Raw genomic sequence first — 20,114 nt, 5'->3', positions numbered from 1 at the left:
GCCTTCATTCACAGTGCAAACCTGGGCTTCTTTATCCCCTCCTGCCAACAACTTGGTACTTAGAGAAGTGTTGATTGGTATAAGCTAAAACCCTGCCTTGTACAGCAAAGTCCTTCAGAGAAGATAGAATGCAGCCTCTTCCATGAGATCAGCTCAGCTTGTTCTCCTTGCATATCTTGAAGGTCCTAATGGCAATATGCTCACGAGAAAGCTGGTCTCCCTCTACTAGATAGTTTCCACTGGGACTTGTCTTTGTCAGCTGTTGAGGGAGGTTTGTTTCAGCCTTGTCCTTCTCTGTTTTACCTCAGACCAGACCCAGCAGCACCCTGAACAGCAAGGCTGGGGTGACCCATCCTCTTCCCTTCTGGAATCAACTTGAGGAATGATCAAGGCATTTTAGGAGCCACGGAGAGCTTTCTCTCAAGGTTCAGCAGAGTCTTTGCATTGAAAATTTGTGTGAAGCCTTGCAAAGTAATAAGCACTTAAAGGCCCAGTTGTAGAATGGGCAGCACTGGGTAGCTGTGACTCCCGTAGAAGTGCCTAGCACTGTATATATTAGTAGTCTGTGGACAACGGTGGTTTATGGGGTTAGGCTTAAAAAATCCGTAGCTATTTTTTGACCAGCCTGCCTGTGTAGCCTTTCTGTGCTTCTGTACCAGGCTGAGCGTGGAGTGCTCCAGGGAAGTAACCACTTAAAGGTTAACCATATGTAATCATATAACCATATGTTAGGTGGACAGAATGGCTTCGCCTGCCTCCTCTTTGTCACTTAATTGTCTATCAGGTGCTCAGGGCGGCTCAGTTTGTGAAAATGGAGAGAGGAGAAACACAGGACACGGGCTCAAATGCACTGCCAATCTTGCTCAGTATGGTTCAAGTTACAACTAGGACAACCATTCCTTCCAATTTCTAGTCCTGCAAGTCTGATCTGCTCTATAAACCATGTTCTAACCCTTACTGTCTCTCTGTCACTGATGTATTTTCTTTTTTTGGTGAAAAGATATTACCTGTGAACTTTTATTCTCTCCTCTTACCTTCCCTCATTTGTTGCTAATTGAAGGGACCAGGCTGGTCTCCTGGCAATCCTGTCTGTGCTTTACTTGCAATAAAAACAATGTTAGCTATGTCATAACTTGAGCATCCTGGAGGGAAGGGGCTTGTAGGAGACAAATAAATCCAGCACATTAGCAGATGACCATAGGAATCAATAGGCATGGGACAGATAAGCCAAGATAGTTCCTGGAGAACTGCTGTGCTGTAGACTGATGTCATTGCCCGGCAGGGCTTTGACCATGCAGGTATTGTGTGTTCTTCATCCTGATGGAAGCAAGGATGGGGAGAGGTGATGTGTGGTTGCTAGCCAAGACCCTGGGAGACCTGCTTTGGAGGAGCATTCATGTATTTGTTCTTTGCAATAAGTTTTAAGAAACCCTAAGTCATGGATGGCTGATTTTATCACTCTTTATAATGGATTTCTTTTGCAGTAGTTCAGCATATGGCTATAAATGTGGCATAAATGAGCTGTTTTAGGGAAATCCCTTTTTTATTATTTTTTATTTTCCCTCAGCAGTTTCTCCTCTAGCTCTGGCCGCTGATGGATTCGAGCAGTGACGAACGGCGAGCTTGGCCTGGCTCTGCAGTCTCCCTCTCCCTTCTCGGTGTGATAGTGTGGCATATTAATGCTGCAGGTCCCTGGGGAGCCGCCAAGACTGCGTCACTCCCCCCAGGCAAGCCATGGTGGCAGCTCGGTGTAAATGTCAAACATGCATCCCTGCCGTTTGCAAAACTGGGAGCCAGAGAAGGAAGGAGCCAAAGAGCTGAAATGGAGGCAGAGCTGAATATTTATAGATGCCCCAAGATTTCTTTCCATAGTAGTGGGGAAGGGATATGTTTCTAAATGAGATTATCACTCACTGAGGAGATAAGACACCCTTCCTCTCCAGATATCAGCATGTGTGTTCACAGGTGTGCTCTCATCCTGTGTGTTCACATAGGACTTCACTGGGTTCAGGAGGTCCAGACTACACGTCGATATGCACAATATGCACAGCATTTCTGCCCTTTTAGGCTTTTGATCCTTTTAAATGCGTGGCTCCCCTTAATAGTGTCCTATTGCCGAGATAGAGACTATAATTTCATATCTGCTTCCTCGGTCTTTTGTCTTGTTACCCACATATGAAGATAGTAATGAAAACATCTTTGCCTCTGGAGGAGAATGGAGCCAGTAGATTCCAATAGAAGACCTTGATGCCACTGTCTGTCTCTTAATTCCCTGTTGAGCTTCTTTGTGGGTTTGTGGGAAGCTGTGTCTGGTGGGAATTGAATTTTACGAAGTGCTGAGCACCATCTTGAATTGGTGAAGCTCTGCAGCTGAGGGAGGGATCATTCTTAGGATCAAATGCAAGGTTTTGAATGACTTTTTGCAAGATAAAAATACACAAATATGTGATTAATCTGAAGAAGTTCTGTATTTTTCTTGTATTCATTTCAGTTTGGGGTTTGTAATCTCAGCTGAGCATCACCAGAGGACATTCTCTGCATCCATCAGAATGCCACCATGAAAAGAACACAAAGATTATCATTTTTATATTGGCCTCAGAAATCTTTCCAGCTCTGCTTCTTTGGCTTTTCTTTCTGTGCTCATTCTAGTACTGTGCTCATCATCTTCTCAGACGTTTAAAGTCCAGAATGGACTTCCTGACTTTCCGCCCCTCCATTCTTGCAACTGGTAACAGCATTGCTCTTCCATCTTCTCAATGTGTTGTGTTGAATTTTCTTTGTTCCTTCAGATGTTCTGCAGCTTCTTCTGTCATGTCTCTGTATCAAAACTCCATGAACATTGCAGTCTCCTACTCTAGTTCACCCGGCACTTGCTGGCATCCACCTAGAGTCCATTCAAAGGGCAGGCGATGCAGTTCTCCTCTGTCATTTAAACACAGCTCTCCTTTCTAGCCCCTGTCCTAACATAAGGCCCCTCCTTGTTTCAATGCTTTCCATTAATAGAGGTGTGAGGGACGATTTTGGCCAGTTTGGGAAGAGACGCTTCAGAATCATACCATGAAGGGACCTGCTGAATCCGTCACTAGAACAGGTCAAGGGAGACAGTTGGTGGAATCCACATGAAGAAGATGCAGTGTTGACCTATTGTGGATAGTTTCCAAACAAGAGCAAAGAAATGCCTCTGACCTATTTCTGGGAGATGCTACATATGTGGTCAAAGGTTCTGGTAGCTCTAGAGGCCTGTTCTGCACAGCTTTTGAGGTCCTCAGTCTGGTAGAAATGGAGATGGTTTCAGGGTACTTCTGAAACACCTCAATGTGAAGTTCAGGTTGGCCTCCTCCACCGCTCTGAACACACAACTCTGGGGACACTGGACTTATTATGAGCCAAAGGGGCCTGGCATTGCCCAGGATTTGCTTAAAAATTCACTGGAGCGCCTGTGCCACATGCTGTAGGTGTGCCTGCTTGAGCAGGAAGGTTGGACTAGATGATCTGTAGTGGTCCCTTCCAACCTTAAATATTCTGTGAATCTGTGAATCTGTGATTCCATTTCCTTACATCCATACACTCTTCTCTCCGGAGAATGCCCGTTTGTTATGAAGAGCTGTCTTAACCTGATGCCTTTTATGGTATATTAGAGAGGCCCTGAGCATCAAGTGAAGTCAGTTAAGTCTGAGTTTAATCTGTGTTAAGTCTAAGAACCATCTCTTAATCAGCATCTGAATGCATATATTTTGCAGGGTCTTCGCTCTTTTCAGATTGCATAGGGCAGTAGCTCCCACTGATGTGCAGGGGTATTTTGGGTATGGATTTACAGACTATGTACTTATTACTAAGCTGCACAGGTTGGGCTTGTTCTTGACCAAGGGCAAACAGCCCTATTTGATTCACATGCATTATGCTTAACTTTCATCTCCTCTATCTCCCAAAACAAGACAGCCTGGGCTGGCCTTCCAGTTATGCCCATTCATTGCCCGATGAATCCTCATTGCTTAAATCATTCCAGACAACAAATTTGGAGGGTCATGGGACTGTATTTGAGCTCATACTTCTGCTTTGTTGTGTGGTCAGGCTTCTTGCTCTCCCCAGATTATCCTCTTTTCCCTGTCCTTCTCTCTGCCTTAACTCTGTGGGAAGCCCAGATAATCACCATATCTGGGCTGCAAAGCACAACAGAGCCTGTTTGAACTAACCTGACTCTCTTCCTCTCTTTCAGCACCTGGGAGCAGAGATGGATAAGATACTGGAAGCTGTGGTGATGTCTTCATACCCCAACAATGTGAAGCAAGGGCTTGTGAGGCGCGTCATTGAGGCAGCAAAGCAGCCCATGGACAGTGAACAGTGCTGGTCCATGCTGGAGCTGTCAACCAAGCTTTTTCTTACTGGGGACACCAAGTACAAAAGAGAGATCGGGAAAGAGGTTTTGGAGGTCTATGGCCACTACCATCCAGAAGAGTTTGAGGAATTCTTCAATGTCCGCTTCCTATTGAGTCTCCTTCAGGAAGGTTATGGCCCCCTGGGAAAAAGAAGTCATTATGTGCTAGATTATATCCAGTTAGGACTGCAGTTTGTCTTGGAAAGCCCATCAGCAAACAGCATTTTCAACTTACTGAAGATCGAAGTGCTCCGGAAAGTCTGCGAGAGGCCCAGCCCCAAGCAGTGCGCTAAAATCAGTAAACTCTTGACCCAGCATCCTCAGTGCATCCCCACGGGCAAACACCAGATCTTGTTTTGTCAGCAGCTGATACGGTGCATCGGGCAGTTCCAGTGCGTCTCCGAAGGGGAAGAGGACATAATGGAGTTTTTGGAGCAGGTGAACAAAGTGAGCGGTCTGCTGCAGAGGATCTGGAGGACTCAGACTTCAGCCATCCTGCCCTCTTTGAAGGAGCTGTTCTCTATCATTTCATCAACAGGTAAAAAATAAATAACAGGCACAAATGTAAATGCTGGCTTCGAGGAGCAAGGCAGATTGATATGGTCCTGACATGTCAGAGCTTCAATAATTCCGGTCTTTGCTGAAAATATAACAAACGAGGGTCCCCAAAGTGTGCAGGGTTTTTAGGCTAAGAAGACAATATCCCTGTGAAACCTTGCAGTGTTTATAAACAGGAATTATTAACTGTGTTGAAATGTGTGCAGCATAGAAGTTTCTGTCCTCAGTACTTTTCTGCATCAACTGGGCTTAATGCAAAGCATCCTCTTATCTGCAGTAAGCTTAGCCTGGGGCTTGAAAGCATTTGGAAAAGTCACTCTCTAATAGCTAATTTTGTTGTGCCTCACAGCCTACTCTATAGCCCTAACTAATAAGTACTTAGAAGCTAAGTGCAAAGCTAAGGACACATTTCTCACTGTGTCTAGGGGTAGGAAGCCCTATGTTTCATGACCACTGTCCCTGGAGGGCGCTCATATCTTAGGAGGGGACAGAGGATATTTAACTTTTAGGGTTTTCTGATTATTATAAAGGGTCTCAGAAGATTTTTAGAGGTAGCAGCACTGTAAAAGCCTGGACTCTCTGTAGACAGGTGAGCTCTTACTTAAGCTCTTCCTAACCCGATGAGGAGATGGGCAATTCAGTTCCCTCTTTTTGAGAACCTCATCCTTTGGGTGCACTCCAGGTAGACAAATGTGCAGCCTCATCTTCTTGTGATCATTTAGAGTAGTCAGTATAAAATGAGCACATGGAGGGAATTTGGACAGAGAACTCAGGCAATAATGTTCTTGAGTCTGCGATCCCTGCCTCCCTTTGGGCTGTGCATGACTTGATGCAACATCCTGTCTGCTCTGAGCCAACCTTGGTCTGTGCCACACTGCGATTAAACATCCTGTCTGCTCTGAGCCAACCTTGGTCTGTGCCACACTGCGATTCTGGGAATTGTCCCCCTAGCAAAGCTAAGTGTAGACTCCACATTGCACTGATCATTTATGTTCTGCCCCATTAATGATTTGTCTTTTAGAGCCAAGAAAAGACCATATGTGCCTAGTTTCCCTGGCGATTAATGTCTTTATTGATGGCTCTTGTCCATATCTTACAGAGGAGCAGGAAGCGCCATCAAATGCCTTGGCCAGCGTGGTCCAGTTTGTCCCTCTGGAGCTTATGGATGGTGTCATAAGAAACCTAACCAACGATGACAGCATCACTGATGTGCAAATGATGACAGCAATTAGTAGGTAGGAGAGACTGTATGAGTGAGCATCCTGGGAAGGTTCTCAGGGGTATTTTTCAGTCAGGAGAAAAACAACCCAATTTTCAATTTCTCATAACAGTTTTATCCCAGTACTGCAGTTATGCAGCAAAAGCAAGTTCATCTAGTGCTGTCTTGTGAGGTGTGGGGAAAAGTGTGTTCCTAGACAATTTCCTCCAAATCCTTAGGGCCTAGAAAACTAGATTAATGATATTTTGTGTTATTTATTTATTATTTTTTAGAGTAAGTAGTGCTAGAGGTTGCTGAACATGAGACACTTTAAAGACATTTGATTTTTTTCCTAAGAACTATTGTTTCCCAGAAACTGCTGAGGCCTTCTCCTCACAAAATTTCCTTTAAAGAGTTTCAGGTGGAACCTCTGTCTACCTTCAGAGGGACATCATCCTAAATGACTAATCCCAGCTAAAAACCTTGGCCCGTCCATCTCCAACTGCTGGGAGTTTCTCAGTGGAGAAGGAGGTATGCCCCACTGCTTAAATGATCCCACTTTGACCTTTGTCAGGTGTATGTGGTGGTGCTGGTCTAGATATAAGTGCTATTGAGTATGTATCTGTGCCCTCTGTGCTGACAGAGTCAGTGGAGACATCAAGGCATGATGAGGAGGTAGTGGATGAACCATGGAACATGTTAGACTTAGTCCTCCCGAGACCAGTGCCCCATTTGGGATCACCAGGTCTTCCATGAACATCTGTGTACAAGTCCTCCAGCTCCTCTGTGTTCTAGGTGTAACACTATCTTCATCCTGTATTGTCCTTGAAGGTCTCCTGTTTAAATGGGTGATGTTAACAGGTACTTAACCCAAGGGAGAGGGTCTGCCTTGCTCTCATTGGGAAAATCTCCTTTCTCCACTACCTACTCCAGAGTTTGTGTCCCTCACATAAGGCAGCATGATGGATATGCGTAAATAACTTAGGGGAATTTTATGCCTATTGGAAAGATGCCTTCTCTTCCTGGAGAGGGCCATGGTTTTCCCAGAGTCCAGATCTGCCCAAGAGAAAGGATTATGCAGTCAGTTCAGTTTTTAACCTTTTTCATTTTCTCCCCTTTATTCTGGGATGCAGTTGTCAGATGCGGCTGGGAGCTCCAGTCAATAAATCTCTAAGAACAGCAGTGCCTAAAAATAGGCTCAATTGCTTCATTCCTGTAAAAAACCCTTTGTTATGCAGAAGGATGAGTAAATGATTAGTCACTGCTAGCCAAACATTGAGCAGAGCCTGCAAAATATAATTAAGTTCACTTGGGAGAAATGCGGAAGTTTTGGAGAGTTTGTAGCAGACAGATGCCCCAGAAAGCTGCATTAACATTGACCTTTTCTTGCATGTGTGCTCAATAAACTGCAAATAAAAGGGAAATGCACAGGGACAAACAGGGCCTTTCATTTTAGGATTGCATGCCAAAATCTCTTCCTCTAGAATCCAAAGTTTGGGTTTGGGAGACCTTATCAGAGGAATCAACTGGAGCAAGGTGGAACTTTTGATCAAACATTTAAGAGAGCTAATAAAAGCAAGCCTGGCACCTGCTGGTATCAGTGTAGAGTGCAGACTGAAGGAGTGTGTCTCTCTCACCCACGCTGTGGATGTGCGTCACATAAGCTATATATTTATGTGCATCCTGGTCTTCAGAAGTGCTCGCTGATGTTCTTCTCTTTTTGGTGAATATCTGTTTCAAAGAGACAAGGTCTGGATGCAAAGAGCATCTGCTACCTCTGAAAAACAGGACCTGACCTTTTAAAGGCTGAGTGTGCAAAAATCAATGGTTCCTTTGGAAAATGGGCTTGCAAAATGCTTGGGGATCTATCAGTGTGGAAAGTGAATACAAAAATTAACTGTTTGTGCTGGAGCAATACAGGCAGCATGTATTATAATTTATTATAATATTATATATATAATATATAAATATATATATTTTTTAAAGCAAATTATAATTTATTATAATACAATAAAATAAATTATAATTTATTATAACATGTGATTATAATATTATAATTTATCCACAAATGTCAGTAAACAATAGTTTACTGTTTTGTTGTGTCCTGGGATATTTTATGCTTATATAAAAGAACACAGGTAAAGAAGGGCCCCTGCATGATGAGTCCATCCTCCTGCTCTTGCATGCAGTGACATTTTGGGCCCCTTTCATGAATGTGAACATTGCAACCTTAAAAGCAGAAAGGGCTTTTGCTCTCACTGCTCTTCCTCTGTAGCCCCTTCAGGATTTGATGACTTTAATGGCTAGGATCCCTCTTCTAATTGCCAGCCTATATTTATCTCTGGTCATCTTATAGCTCTTGTGATCTTACATCAACATAAATAGCTGAATTAGGTCTTTTCCCTTCCTAGCATTTATTTCTTCTGTGTATATGCAGAGAACAGCCACATCCTCTCTCTGCATTACTTTGGCTAAGCTAAGTAAGTCAAACTATTTTAAACTCTTATAATTAGTCCTATAAGAGAAGTTCTTCTCCATTTCCCTGATGTTCTCAACAGTTGTTTTCAACACCAACTCCTGCTTCAATTTGCTGTTTTGGGACATGGGTAGTCAGATTTGTACACAGTACTCCAGATGAGGTTCATCCTGGCCTTAAACGATGGCATTAAACGTCATTGTTTCCGTAGTAAAGAAGCCTTTCCTACTGCACCGTAGTGTGGCTCTTGCCTTCTCCATGGCTGCTGTTACACTGGGAAGTTGTGATTGTCATTCTTTTGCTCATCTTCTTCAAGCAGATCAGATCCCCTGCTTCCCATGTAGCAGTCATTTTTATTATTTGTTCCCCATCACCACTGCATGTGTTTTGAATGAATATGTTTCACCTGTATGTCCGCTGCAGAAGGTCACAAAGTTCTTCTTTGTGATAGCCTTTCTCCTCAGTTGATGCCTCCCAATTTTGCATCATCACAAATTACACATTCCTAGTATTTCTGTCAATGCCATTAGCTCCTGAAGAACATTGCTTGTAACCTACCTGCAGCCTCAGACTTCCTCCTCATTTTTCTCTCACCTGGAACCGGAATCTTACCTAATTTGCCATTCTTATGCTAAGTCACATTTTCTGTTTTAACTAACTGCTTCCACATACATGAATATACATCAGGACCCAGCGTGATGGGATATACTTTATGTCTCGTGACTAGAAAATCCAGCATCCTGGCAAACCTTATTTTATCACAGACCGTTGCAGACTCCCTTGGCATGGTATCCCTTCTTTCCAGTTATTCCCTCATTGCCTGTCTTCATTATAGGAACTGTTGTGCTGTTCTTCGGGAATATGGCATGAAGCCAAAGTTAACAGAGTCACTAAAATGGACCAGAGTTGAATTTTACATTCCCAGTGCTTGCGTTTTCTGGGATGGAGGTTGCTGACTCCACTTGACTGCAGTGCACGAGCTCTTTGTGTTTTGTTTTCATATCAGCTGTGGTTGTTTCTGCTTCCATTCTCATACCCATTATCTGCCTTCTCCTTTGCCACCCAGATCAATTCCTTCCTCTTGCTGAAAACAGAGGCTGAGGATGTGTTTAGCTTGGAAGTCACATCTAGAGGCCATATCATATCTTTAATCACCATCACATCCTGCGCATGTAATGACTGCACGTCTGTCCTTAGTCTCTTCTGATGCAAATGTCTGCAGAAGCTTTTTTGACATTTGCTTTATTATCTGGCTTGGCTTGGCTTTTGGCATTTCTCAACACCCCAACATATTCTGCCCTTTAAGCTTTCTTTACTGGCTAGCCTTTTCTATTTTATTTTTTATTATTTTTAATGCTCTGGAGATTTCACTTATCCCCAATCTTCTCCCTGTTGTGATTATTCATCTCAGTTGCTTCTGTATATTTTGCACAAGATGCAGATTGATAAACAAAGGGGAACTGGTTGGGAAAGACAGCTGGACTGAGATGGGAGACTAGAAGAAACCTGAGATGATATCTTCAAGTCAAGATGCTGAAGTGATCAGCAAAGTTTGATCCTTAGAAAGCCCAAACCTTTTTAACTTCCCTTTTTTTGGTTAACTTCACACTTAATTTAAAAATAAACATGTCATCACCCTGAAATTATTTTTAATGGCTGACCTTTCTGTAAAATCAATAGCACTTGCAAAAATAGGTATTAAATATTGTGATGTCCTTTTTTTTTTTTGTGTGTGTGGATATAGGTGAATAAATTTGTTAGCTATAAAATTCAGAAATATCTGGCTGCTGTCAGGGTTATCGGTATTTTTTCCTTTAATGTATATTGGGCAATAACTATCTCCCATAGAGAGAAGACAAAAATCCGTATCCTAGTGGTATTTCCTTGACGGTAATAATCCAGAGATCATTTCAGTATTGTGTTCTGTAAAGGTACCGATGTAGAGACCTTGATCCATAACTAAATCTAGGGTCTAGAACAGACACCCATCACCACCCCACTATATCAACCTAATTTTTCTTTAAAAAGGAGGTTCTCTTTTCACAAATTCCTCTGAAATATACATCAGAAGGTCCACAAAGCAGTGCATTGGTATAGCTGTGGTATGAACTCGATCTCAAGTTCACGGAAGTTAAGTCAAGTTCCGTAGAAGGTTTTCCATTAACCCATTAAGAGGAAAGGTTTTCCATTAACCCATTAAGAGGACCTAGGATCAGGTGCTCTCATCAGTCACAAAATACAGATTAATTCTATTTCAGGAAGTGTTGTGCTTTGAAAGACTTGGAACTCTCTGTGAGGAGGCCTCTCTCTTGCTTGGTCATTCCCTTGCCTGAGCACAGTTTGGCTTTCACAGTGTAAGCATTAAGTTATTACTTAAAGAGTTTGGATTTCATTTCAGGATGATTGACTGGGTATCCTGGCCCCTGGGAAAGAACATAGACAAGTGGATCATTGCTCTGCTGAAGGGTTTGGCTGCTGTGAAAAAGTTCAGCATCTTGATCGAAGTGACTCTTTCAAAGATTGAAAAGGTCAGTGGGCACTTCTAAACACTGCTACAAACAACAGGGTCCTCCTTGTATCTGTGTTATCCTCTGCCTTGCCTCACCAAAGGAGGAGAAGATGTGACTTGCCATGAATAGAAAAAATTAGGCTGTCCTGAGCAGTTTTGAAGGGACCACTAGGCTAATTAGGGATCTAAGTAGCCAAAGGTGCGTCGCTACATACAAGATGTTGGAGTGATCCCAGTTTTGCAGCTAGCACTTATGTCCTCCAGAAAATCCCCTTTTCCACGTGTGCTATTTCTGCTAGAAGGGTTTGGGTGCTGGGAGTCAGTGTGTTCCTTGCCTGTGTGTTGCCTGAGGATTTTTGTCGAAAGCCCAAGCTGAGGCTTTTTAGGGTTTGTTTTGCAGAGCCGATGAGCATGGTAGCAGTCTGCACAGTCACAGACCAGTTTTTAAGCCAATACCCTGAATTTTTTGCATTTATTATCACATATATGATACGGAAGTAGAACAAATTCCCATTGCTATCATCTATTTTAATGGTGACTACTTGACACTACCTGATAGTCAGAAGACTAAACATTCATATTGGTGGCCACTTCGGATCCACTTCACATGTTTCTCTGTGCCTCCATTTTCTTTTTTTTAAGATGTAGAAGTTGTAAGATGTTACTGTAGAAATGCAGAATGTCATGAATAAATGCATTTGTCTTTGTGGTTCCCCATATCCCTTTTAGAAATATTTTAAACAAATTATTAAACACGGGAGAAGTAGCATAGAGTCTTCTGCATTTTATTTATCTTTCCTCTCACAGGAAAGGTACACAGCCCTTAACATTGTATGTGATTCTTGGAAACTTTCAGAAGTGTGATCTGGAGAGTTAGTGAGCATTGCTGTAGGCATCGTACACCATTTTTCTGTAGAATAGGACAAATATTGTTACTTCTCCTCTGCTTTCTCTCTGTTTGCCTGAAAGGTTGTAGAAAAAAAATCCAAATAAATAATCTAAAAAAGTAAAAAGAGGCACCTTATAGAATATACAACTTTCCTTCATGTGTGCATGACCTCTTCCATAGCGGAAAGCCTGAGAATCAGCAGTGTTATGGCTATACCACTAGTCCCGAGATTAGTACTTTGTTGTACTAGACATGGTGCAGGCCTGAAGCAGTGAGAATACTCTGTGTGGTACGTGTAGGGTGCCCAGAGTCCACATTCAGGACAGAAGACAACTCTGGAGACCTTGCTGCTCTCCTGTTTCCTTCAACATCCAAGTATAGAGATAGACCAGAAGATGTGGTGTATATGACCATGGGCCAACTGAGACTATTTAGTACCTCTGTTCTCTGCTGTGCCCTTCTTGTGTGTGTTGCTCTGCCATCCTGCCTTCTGATTTATTTATTTTTTCTCCACCATTAGGTCTTCTCCAAGCTGCTGTACCCCATTGTGCGTGAGGGGGCTTTGTCCGTCCTGCAGTACATGCTGCTGAGTTTCCAGCACTCCCATGAAGCATTCCACTTGGTAAGGCTGAATGCAGGACTCGGGCAAATGTGTTACCCTGTGTGTAACTGTCCCGTGGTTAATGTGTGAGCTGGGAGGAATCCTAAGGAGCTGAGGTACCACAGAATAATAGAATCATTATGGTTGCAAAAGACCTTCCAGATTATCGAGTCCAACCATAAGCCCTTTGACACCATGCTTGTTAAACTATGTCCTTAAGTGCCTCATCTACACATTTCTTGAACACTGCCAGGGACAATGACTCCACCACTTCCCTGGGCAGCCTGTTCCAACGCTTGACTACTCTTTCCGTGTAGAAATTCTTCTTAATGTCTAACCTGAACTTCCCCTGGCACAACTGGAGGCCATTTTCTCTGGTTCTATCTGTAGTTATTCTGGAAAGAGGGCAACCCCTGCCTCACTGTAGCCTCCTTTCAGCTGTAGAGAGCAGTAAGGACTCCCCTGAGTCTCTTCTTTTCCAGACTAAATAACCTGAGCTCCTTCAGCCACTCCTCATAAGGTCTGCGCTCCAGCCCCTTCACTAGCTTTGATGCGTTTCTTTGGTGATACTTCAACACCTCCACATTCTTCTTGTAGTGAGAGGCCCCAAACTGAACCCAGTTTTCAAGATGTGGCCTCACCAGTGCCGAGTACAGTAGAAGGATCACTTCCCTGGTCCTGCTGGCTACACTCATCCTGATGCAAGCCAGGAAGCCATTGGCCTTCTTGGCTACCTGGGCACGGTGCTGGCTCCTGTTCAGGTGGCTGTCGACCAACCCTCCCAGAACCTTTACTGCCACACAGCTCTCCAGCCTCTCTGTCCCAAGCCGATGGAATCACCTTCTGTAGTTGACTTTTTTTTCCCCACTGTGTGGAAACCCAGCCCTGTCTGTCAAAATGAGGTATGTCTCTTCTGGAATCTACGCACCATCTTCTACAGACCAAGAAGCTTTATGGGCACTGGAAAGCCAATGCTGAGATAGAGGAAAGTCCTGAGTCCAAAAGGAGAGGATTGTGATGGATCAAGCAACTGTGCTGGATGAGAGAATGAGATGGAGAGTAGAAGTGCAGCTTTTCTTGGTTATCTCGTAATTCCTCCCATTTCTCTTGAGGCTCATCAGCCTGATGGCTCATCTCTGGGGACAAATCAGTATAAAGCTAGTGGGGACTTGACTTTCCTGATTTGCAAGGTGTGTCCAGATTTACTGTGTACAGGCTCAACATTTTACTGCAATGGGAGAGTGATTTTGATGTGCAAGTGCACACAGCCTTCAAGTCCTTTCTCAGCTTCAGAACTGGCCAGCCGAGGACACACTTAGTATGAATGTAGGGCATGGCCTCTCAAGCCACACCAGAGGCTTTATCAGAAACATCTGTAGTGGTTTTGTAATCATTTTAACCTGTCATTTGCCAGCTCTGCAGATAAAGAAGGTAGCTCCCCTTTTTTCCTGCTCTTGGATCATTTGCTACTCTCAACCACTCTCCCTTGTGCCAAGCCATTTGTATGTCTGTGTGGGGAACTATGTGATCAAATAAATCTGGGTGAAATGTAACGTGGCAGAAAAGCCCAGATGATCAGCATTGCCTGGCTCGGCCAAGGTCTGACTTGCTACTGAGCTGCACAATCTGGCCAAGGAGAAAGGAAGCACACTGGTGGCCTGGGACAGGGTCGTGCTGGCTCAGGATGTAGTTTCATGATCAGGTTAAGAAGATATAGCCCCCTAAGTTTTTGTTGCCATCCTTGCAGCTGAGATGTGTGAATTTTGCCATCCTGACTTTGGGCACTGTAGCTGAGCCTTTGCATTCAGAGCATTTTGGAGGGCTCAGTGTTAAGAGATAACATATCCCTAAAAAGGCCTCACCGTTTCCCAGCAAGTTCTTGACTGTCCCTTGAACTCACCAGCCCATCCCACATACAACTTCAAAGCGTTACCAATATTCTTAGACACCCGTTACCACTTCTTGAAGCAATTGGGTATGGGTATCTTTCCAGGGATTTCTCAAAATCAAGCAATGACGTTTAGAGACTGGGTCAGAACACTTCCAATTCATGAATTCCTGCTATTAAAGCCCCCAAAATCCCAAACAAGCCATTTGAAACAGCATTTGATTTTTCTCTTTTCATTTACTCGGTATATGTTTTTGCTGTTGTATTTTGCTGTTGATACTGTGGCTGCTTCTATCTGATGCTGCCATTAGAATGCCAGTATTGAAAAGCAGGACTGAAGGGAAAGACATGCTTTCAGTGACTGAATCAATAAAATAAACATGGGAAAATGATTTCTGTTTGGCTTATTTTCCCACCTGAAGTTCACAGAATAAACAGATAAGGCTGGAAAAATTCAAAGAGAGCCAACATGTTATTTTTCTCTTCCTCAGCTGGAGACACTTTAGAAGAGCCCGACTTCTTGAGAAACTCTTCAGTTTCTAGAAATAGGGCTGTTCCAAAGGATTGTCTTCATCTGGGTGTCCAAAATTTGGAACACTCCAAAAGTCATCCGGTTCCCTTGGCCTGGAGTTTTCATCTCTAGCCTAGCTAGCACAAATTTCCTCTCACACTTCTTTCTTTTTTTTTTCTGAAAAAAACAGAGCACAACCCTGTCTTGCTTCTTATCTCTTTGTGTTTGCACTGGCACTTGGAAGAGTTCTGAGAATGGCTCCTATCACAATAAAGCACAGTGCTGATTTCTAAAATGATACTGAGATTCATTTGCCCCAACGAAACTTTTCACTTGGGAGGGAAATAGTTAAATAGCCGTATTTTGAAGGGAAAAAGAGAGAGAGAGAGAGAGAGAGAAAGAAAATAGGGGAGAAAGGACCAGGGAATGGCTGGAGAGATTCTGGTATTTGGTATTCTATTCCAGACTTGCATAATAACATAAAATATAAATATGAAAAATGTTGCGTGAATGCCCAAGGTCACCCTTCACTCAGCTTTAGTACATATGCAAAATTTGGAATAGTTTATTAGTTCACTGCTACTACAAGGTCAGCAGAGGGGGCCCGAGAGCAAGTTATCTTTGCATTTGGGTTGGTTTGTTCATTTAAAAAAAATCTACATTAAGGGTGACACTTAAAATAATAAATGTACTATTTATATGCCTGTCACCACCCATCTGACCATGCCAACTACAATTTTGTTTATGTAGTACAGAACAAAATGTAGCAGATCACATTACTCAAGATAGGGAAAGCACTACTTATAGGTTAATTTGCCTGCATTGGAGGTGTGAATCACTTCACTTGGTACTTAGCATATAGCACTGCTTTCCAGAGCATGAGTGTGTTCTAGCAGAGATTAATTTATAGGAAGAATGAAATCACAGCATGGCAAAGAATAAGCATAAAACCTGCATGTTTTATGCAACATGAAACGCTCTAATGCCTACAACCCCAAATTTGCTCTTCTAACGTCAACGGGAGTTTTGCTGAGTTGAGTTCAATGAATAAAAGATGAAGTCCTGCATGGGTCTAAAGTGAACTCCTGCACTTCGCTTCCTGCCTGGGGGTGAATTGCGTTTGCTTGTGTGTGTGTTACATCTCTGTGAGCAATTTGGAGCTGTATGTGACCGAGTGAACTTTCTTTCTCCAGCTGCTCCCTCACATTCCCAGGCTGGTGGCCTCTCTGAAGAAGGAGGACTCCAACTCTGCCACCAGCTCCCTGGAGCAGCTGGCTGAGCTCATCCACTGTATGTTCTTCCGCTTCTCAGGATTTCCAGATCTCTATGAACCAGTCCTAGAAGCAGTTAAAGTAAGATAAGCACTTTTGGGCTACTTTTCCAAGCTATGTATTATATAGAGATGTGGCATGTTAGGCTGCTGTTTAGCACAGAGGGACAGTCTCACTGGTGGGGATGTCATAACTGAGTCTCTCACCTCTGATAGAAGAGAGGGCTTGAAGCTCTTCAGTTTGAGCCCCTTATAGGCAAGTTGGCTGCATTTGGGGCAGGGAGACTAACAGTGGACCTGCAGAAGTCTCAATCACATCGGTGGGTTTTAGGGCTTATTGTAATTGTGTATTAGTTCCTCTCATAGATGCATATGCGTGTGGAGAGTTTTGCCATGAATACCTCTTGCAGAGGAATTTTGCCATTTTTGGCAAGTTTTTTTGTATTCATAGGTACCAATTTGTGACACAGATCTCTCTCTTAAGGCTCTTCCGATTCCAAATGAAGACCGGATTAAGCATCTCTTGGGACAGAATGCTTGGACCTCCCAGAAGAACGAACTGGCTTGCTTCTACCCACGCCTGGCTTCCAAATCTGAGACAGGAAAGATTGGGTTAATTAACTTGGGAAACACCTGCTACATGAACAGCATCATACAGTCCCTTTTCATGGCTTCAGAGTGAGTTTCCGCTCCCTCATTCCCACTCATAACTGCTCTTGGGGCGTTCGCCACTTTGATGGGGCTCTCCCTAGACTGACTTTCTGTCTTGTTTTGCATCCCTTGTTTTGTTTTACAGCTTCAGACATTCGGTGTTGAATTTAGCAGAGGGCAACTCCCAGCCCCTGATGACAAAGCTCCAGTGGCTCTTTGCGTTTTTGGAGCACAGTCAGGTAATTATTTCATGTTCTAGTTATTTGTTTGGACTGTCGGCTGCGGAAAGGCTCGTCTCCAAGTCACTTCCTGCCTACCCAAACGTGCTGATAAGGAGCTGTGGATCTTGGTGGAATTTTATAAAGGGACGAATTTTGTTTATATGAAAAAGGCAGATTTTGGGGGTGGGGAAGGGAAGTAAGTCCTGAACTCTTATCACCCATGAAAGTGAGCTGCATTCACACCAGGCTGCGTGCTTTCAACTTGTGACATTTCGTGGTTTGAATGCTGTAATAACTAATAATTTTGACAACAAAATCCATTTGTTAATAGTTTATGCACATGGCAGACTGAAAGCCCTGTTGGTGTAAAGGTTTCTGTTTCTTGCTGTGTAGCAAGGGAGAAGATTGGATCAGCTTAGCTGACCCCGTGCTTCACAGCAAAGTGGGAGCAAATTGTGTGGGACTGATGGGATTTGCCTTAAAAGTGGTTTTGTTAAAAGGAAGACAAACAAACAAAAAACCCTTTAGATAACAAATGCTTTGAGTCTTCTTCTTAAAGGATTCTGTAGCCCGTAATCAAATTAATTATGAATGAGCATTTAGCTGGTATGTGCAATGTATGTCCATAATACACTATAGTAAACAGCTAGGTTTTGCATGTCAGAGCTCTGGGACAAAGCTGTAGCCTTAAGGAGGTGAAGTGTGGTCATATTTAGCCCCTGTTTTGAAAATGCATTTTTCTGTCCCTAAAGACACTTGATATTGAAAGTCACTGAACAGTGAATGTTCCCTTGTAGTGAAACCATTGTGCCCAATTCCTCTGTTTTCTAAGCCTTGACTGATCGTACTGGCTTGTTGCAATGTGAATATTGAAATATGAATATTTCATTTCAGGTGGCTTTGGAATAAAGAGGAGAAAACCTATAAATATCCTATTTATTCCTCATGTGTCCACTTACCAGTTGTGTAACCATGGGTTTAAAATACTATTATGGATTCTATGAGTTGTATTTTTTTCCTAATATCCTAGTAGTTTCCTAATACGATTCCAGATATTTTTCTTCTTTGGGCTGTTTTTAAGTCACTTCTTTGCCAAAGATGTTTCTTTTTCTGTGTTAATTAGATGTCAGCTTCCTAAGAGCAGCGATTACATTATCTGGTAATGCAGATTACCTGCCTGCAGTGATCAGAACGATGGGTGGAAATTTAGTGGATTTTTGTTTTGTTTTGTTTTTCTATAGAAGGATTTAGTGAGAGATATCCTGATCAAATTAAATGGAGCATCAAATTAAATTCAAGCTGAATTAAGTAGAAGTCTGTGGGCCAGGAAAACAAACCATTTAAGAGCTGAAGGAAGAAATAAACACGAGGACATTTTAGAGAAATATATATAAAATCATTTCCTGGTAAGAGTGGGTGAGCAGAAGTTCTTGTTCTTGTAATAATGGAGCAAAAGGATGTTCAGCAGAAGTGAGAAGGGGGAAATTTTTCCTTCCAGTTGCAGTCCTGCTTTTGCTTAAGGGGAAGCCTGAGACGTAAGAAGGTGAAGTGCCTCCTTCCTCCATCTCCATCCCCCCATATCAAATGGGAACCTGGACCCCATCTTAAATGCCGCTCTCCTCCTTCTCTTTTCCCACCAGCGACCTGCCATTTCACCTGAAAGTTTCCTCTCTGCCTCTTGGCCTCCTTGGTTTACTCCTGGCGCTCAGCAGGATTGCTCCGAGTATCTCAAATACTTGCTGGACAGGTATGTGGTAGGCACCGTGATTTCATAGCTCCGTGCTCACCAAGGGTGACTGTTTTGAGGCAAAAGTCTCCCCTCTGTGAGCACCTCTGTGCTATCCTGTGCAATATTTAATGATAACCAAAGCACAGGTGGCTGTTCTCATCCCATGGCACCCCGGATTATCTTCAGCAAGGACAGTGGAAGGTGTTTGAAGACTAATATTGCTGATACTTAGAGCATTTCTGAGCCCTGTCTGACACATGTTCTTTTTTTACACATCAGATATGTTATATTAACCCTGGATGCTGGAGTGAATGACGTTTCACCCAAACAACTGGTATTTAGAAAAAGTGGTGGAGCCAGGAATAGCAGCTGAGACTCAGAGGAGTTCAAAGAATGGAGAATGGAGTGCCTGGGGCTGATAGGTGGCGAGACTAGTCCCAGAATCCTTAATAAAATCCTGCTTATGCTGTCCAGTAGATAAGCTCAGGAAATCAATTCAGCTTGAAAATGTCTCTCTCTACTGCAAAAGCGAGGGGGAACAGCTGTGCCAAGTTCAAAGAGAAGCCAGTTGCCTGTCTTTCAATGAGCAATCACTTAGCCTCCTGCTTCAAATGTTGCTTTAGCCTTTCTCCTACCTAGATCATATCTCCAGCATCCCCGTGATCCTCCTAGATGTGGGATCATTAGCACACAAACCCCTCTGATTCCAAATTCCACACCTTCCACATGGACTCTCTCCCTCCATGTGAAGGTGGTGAGAAGTTTGAAAAGGCACTGTATGAAGGCTGAGGATGGAGACACTAGGGGCTTGATTAGATGCCTTAGCAGAGACCTGCTGAGCCATTTGATGTGCCTGGGGGTGTCCCACCTGGTCTGCAGCTGCTGTTCCCGAAAGGAAAGAGGCTCCTGCAGGCTCTGTGCCATGTCTGCCAGCTGTATGCAGATGTGCATGGACCTGTGGTGCTCTGCAACACTTCAGATGGTACCAAGCACCTATTTATATGTAGCTTAACCCGAATTAAACCCAATGAGTGAAGCTAGCTTGGAGAATAGAAACTGTACATTAAAACTGCTTCTTGGTATTGAACTCCTATATAATAAAATCTCTTTTCCTTTTCTCTTTTCTTTTCCTTCTTCCTTTCTCTCCTTCCTTCCTTCCTTCCTTCCTTCCTTCCTTCCTTCCTTCCTTCCTTCCTTCCTTCCTTCCTTCCTTCCTTCCTTCCTTCCTTCCTTCCTTC

The 20,114-nt window shown here is 43.2% G+C and overlaps 1 protein-coding gene across 1 annotated transcript in view; it reads left to right on the top strand.

Moving 5' to 3' along the window:
- The first annotated feature begins 4,228 nt into the window (after positions 1-4,228).
- The window catches only part of USP35 (ubiquitin specific peptidase 35), a 21,282-nt gene continuing 5,396 nt past the window's right edge, over positions 4,229-20,114 (top strand). The window contains exons 1-8 of the mRNA XM_026034543.1: positions 4,229-4,913; positions 6,033-6,168; positions 11,006-11,135; positions 12,526-12,627; positions 16,199-16,357; positions 16,760-16,953; positions 17,072-17,165; positions 18,788-18,894. Coding sequence (XP_025890328.1) covers positions 4,232-4,913; positions 6,033-6,168; positions 11,006-11,135; positions 12,526-12,627; positions 16,199-16,357; positions 16,760-16,953; positions 17,072-17,165; positions 18,788-18,894 — 1,604 coding nt within the window. The 5' untranslated portion in view covers positions 4,229-4,231. The remainder of the gene's footprint in view (positions 4,914-6,032; positions 6,169-11,005; positions 11,136-12,525; positions 12,628-16,198; positions 16,358-16,759; positions 16,954-17,071; positions 17,166-18,787; positions 18,895-20,114) is intronic.

This window comes from Nothoprocta perdicaria, unplaced genomic scaffold (assembly GCF_003342845.1).
Source record: "Nothoprocta perdicaria isolate Ctin4 unplaced genomic scaffold, notPer1 scaffold_146, whole genome shotgun sequence".
In the NCBI taxonomy this organism is placed as follows: Eukaryota; Metazoa; Chordata; class Aves; order Tinamiformes; family Tinamidae; genus Nothoprocta; species Nothoprocta perdicaria.
This window is presented reverse-complemented; position numbering and strand designations above follow the sequence as displayed.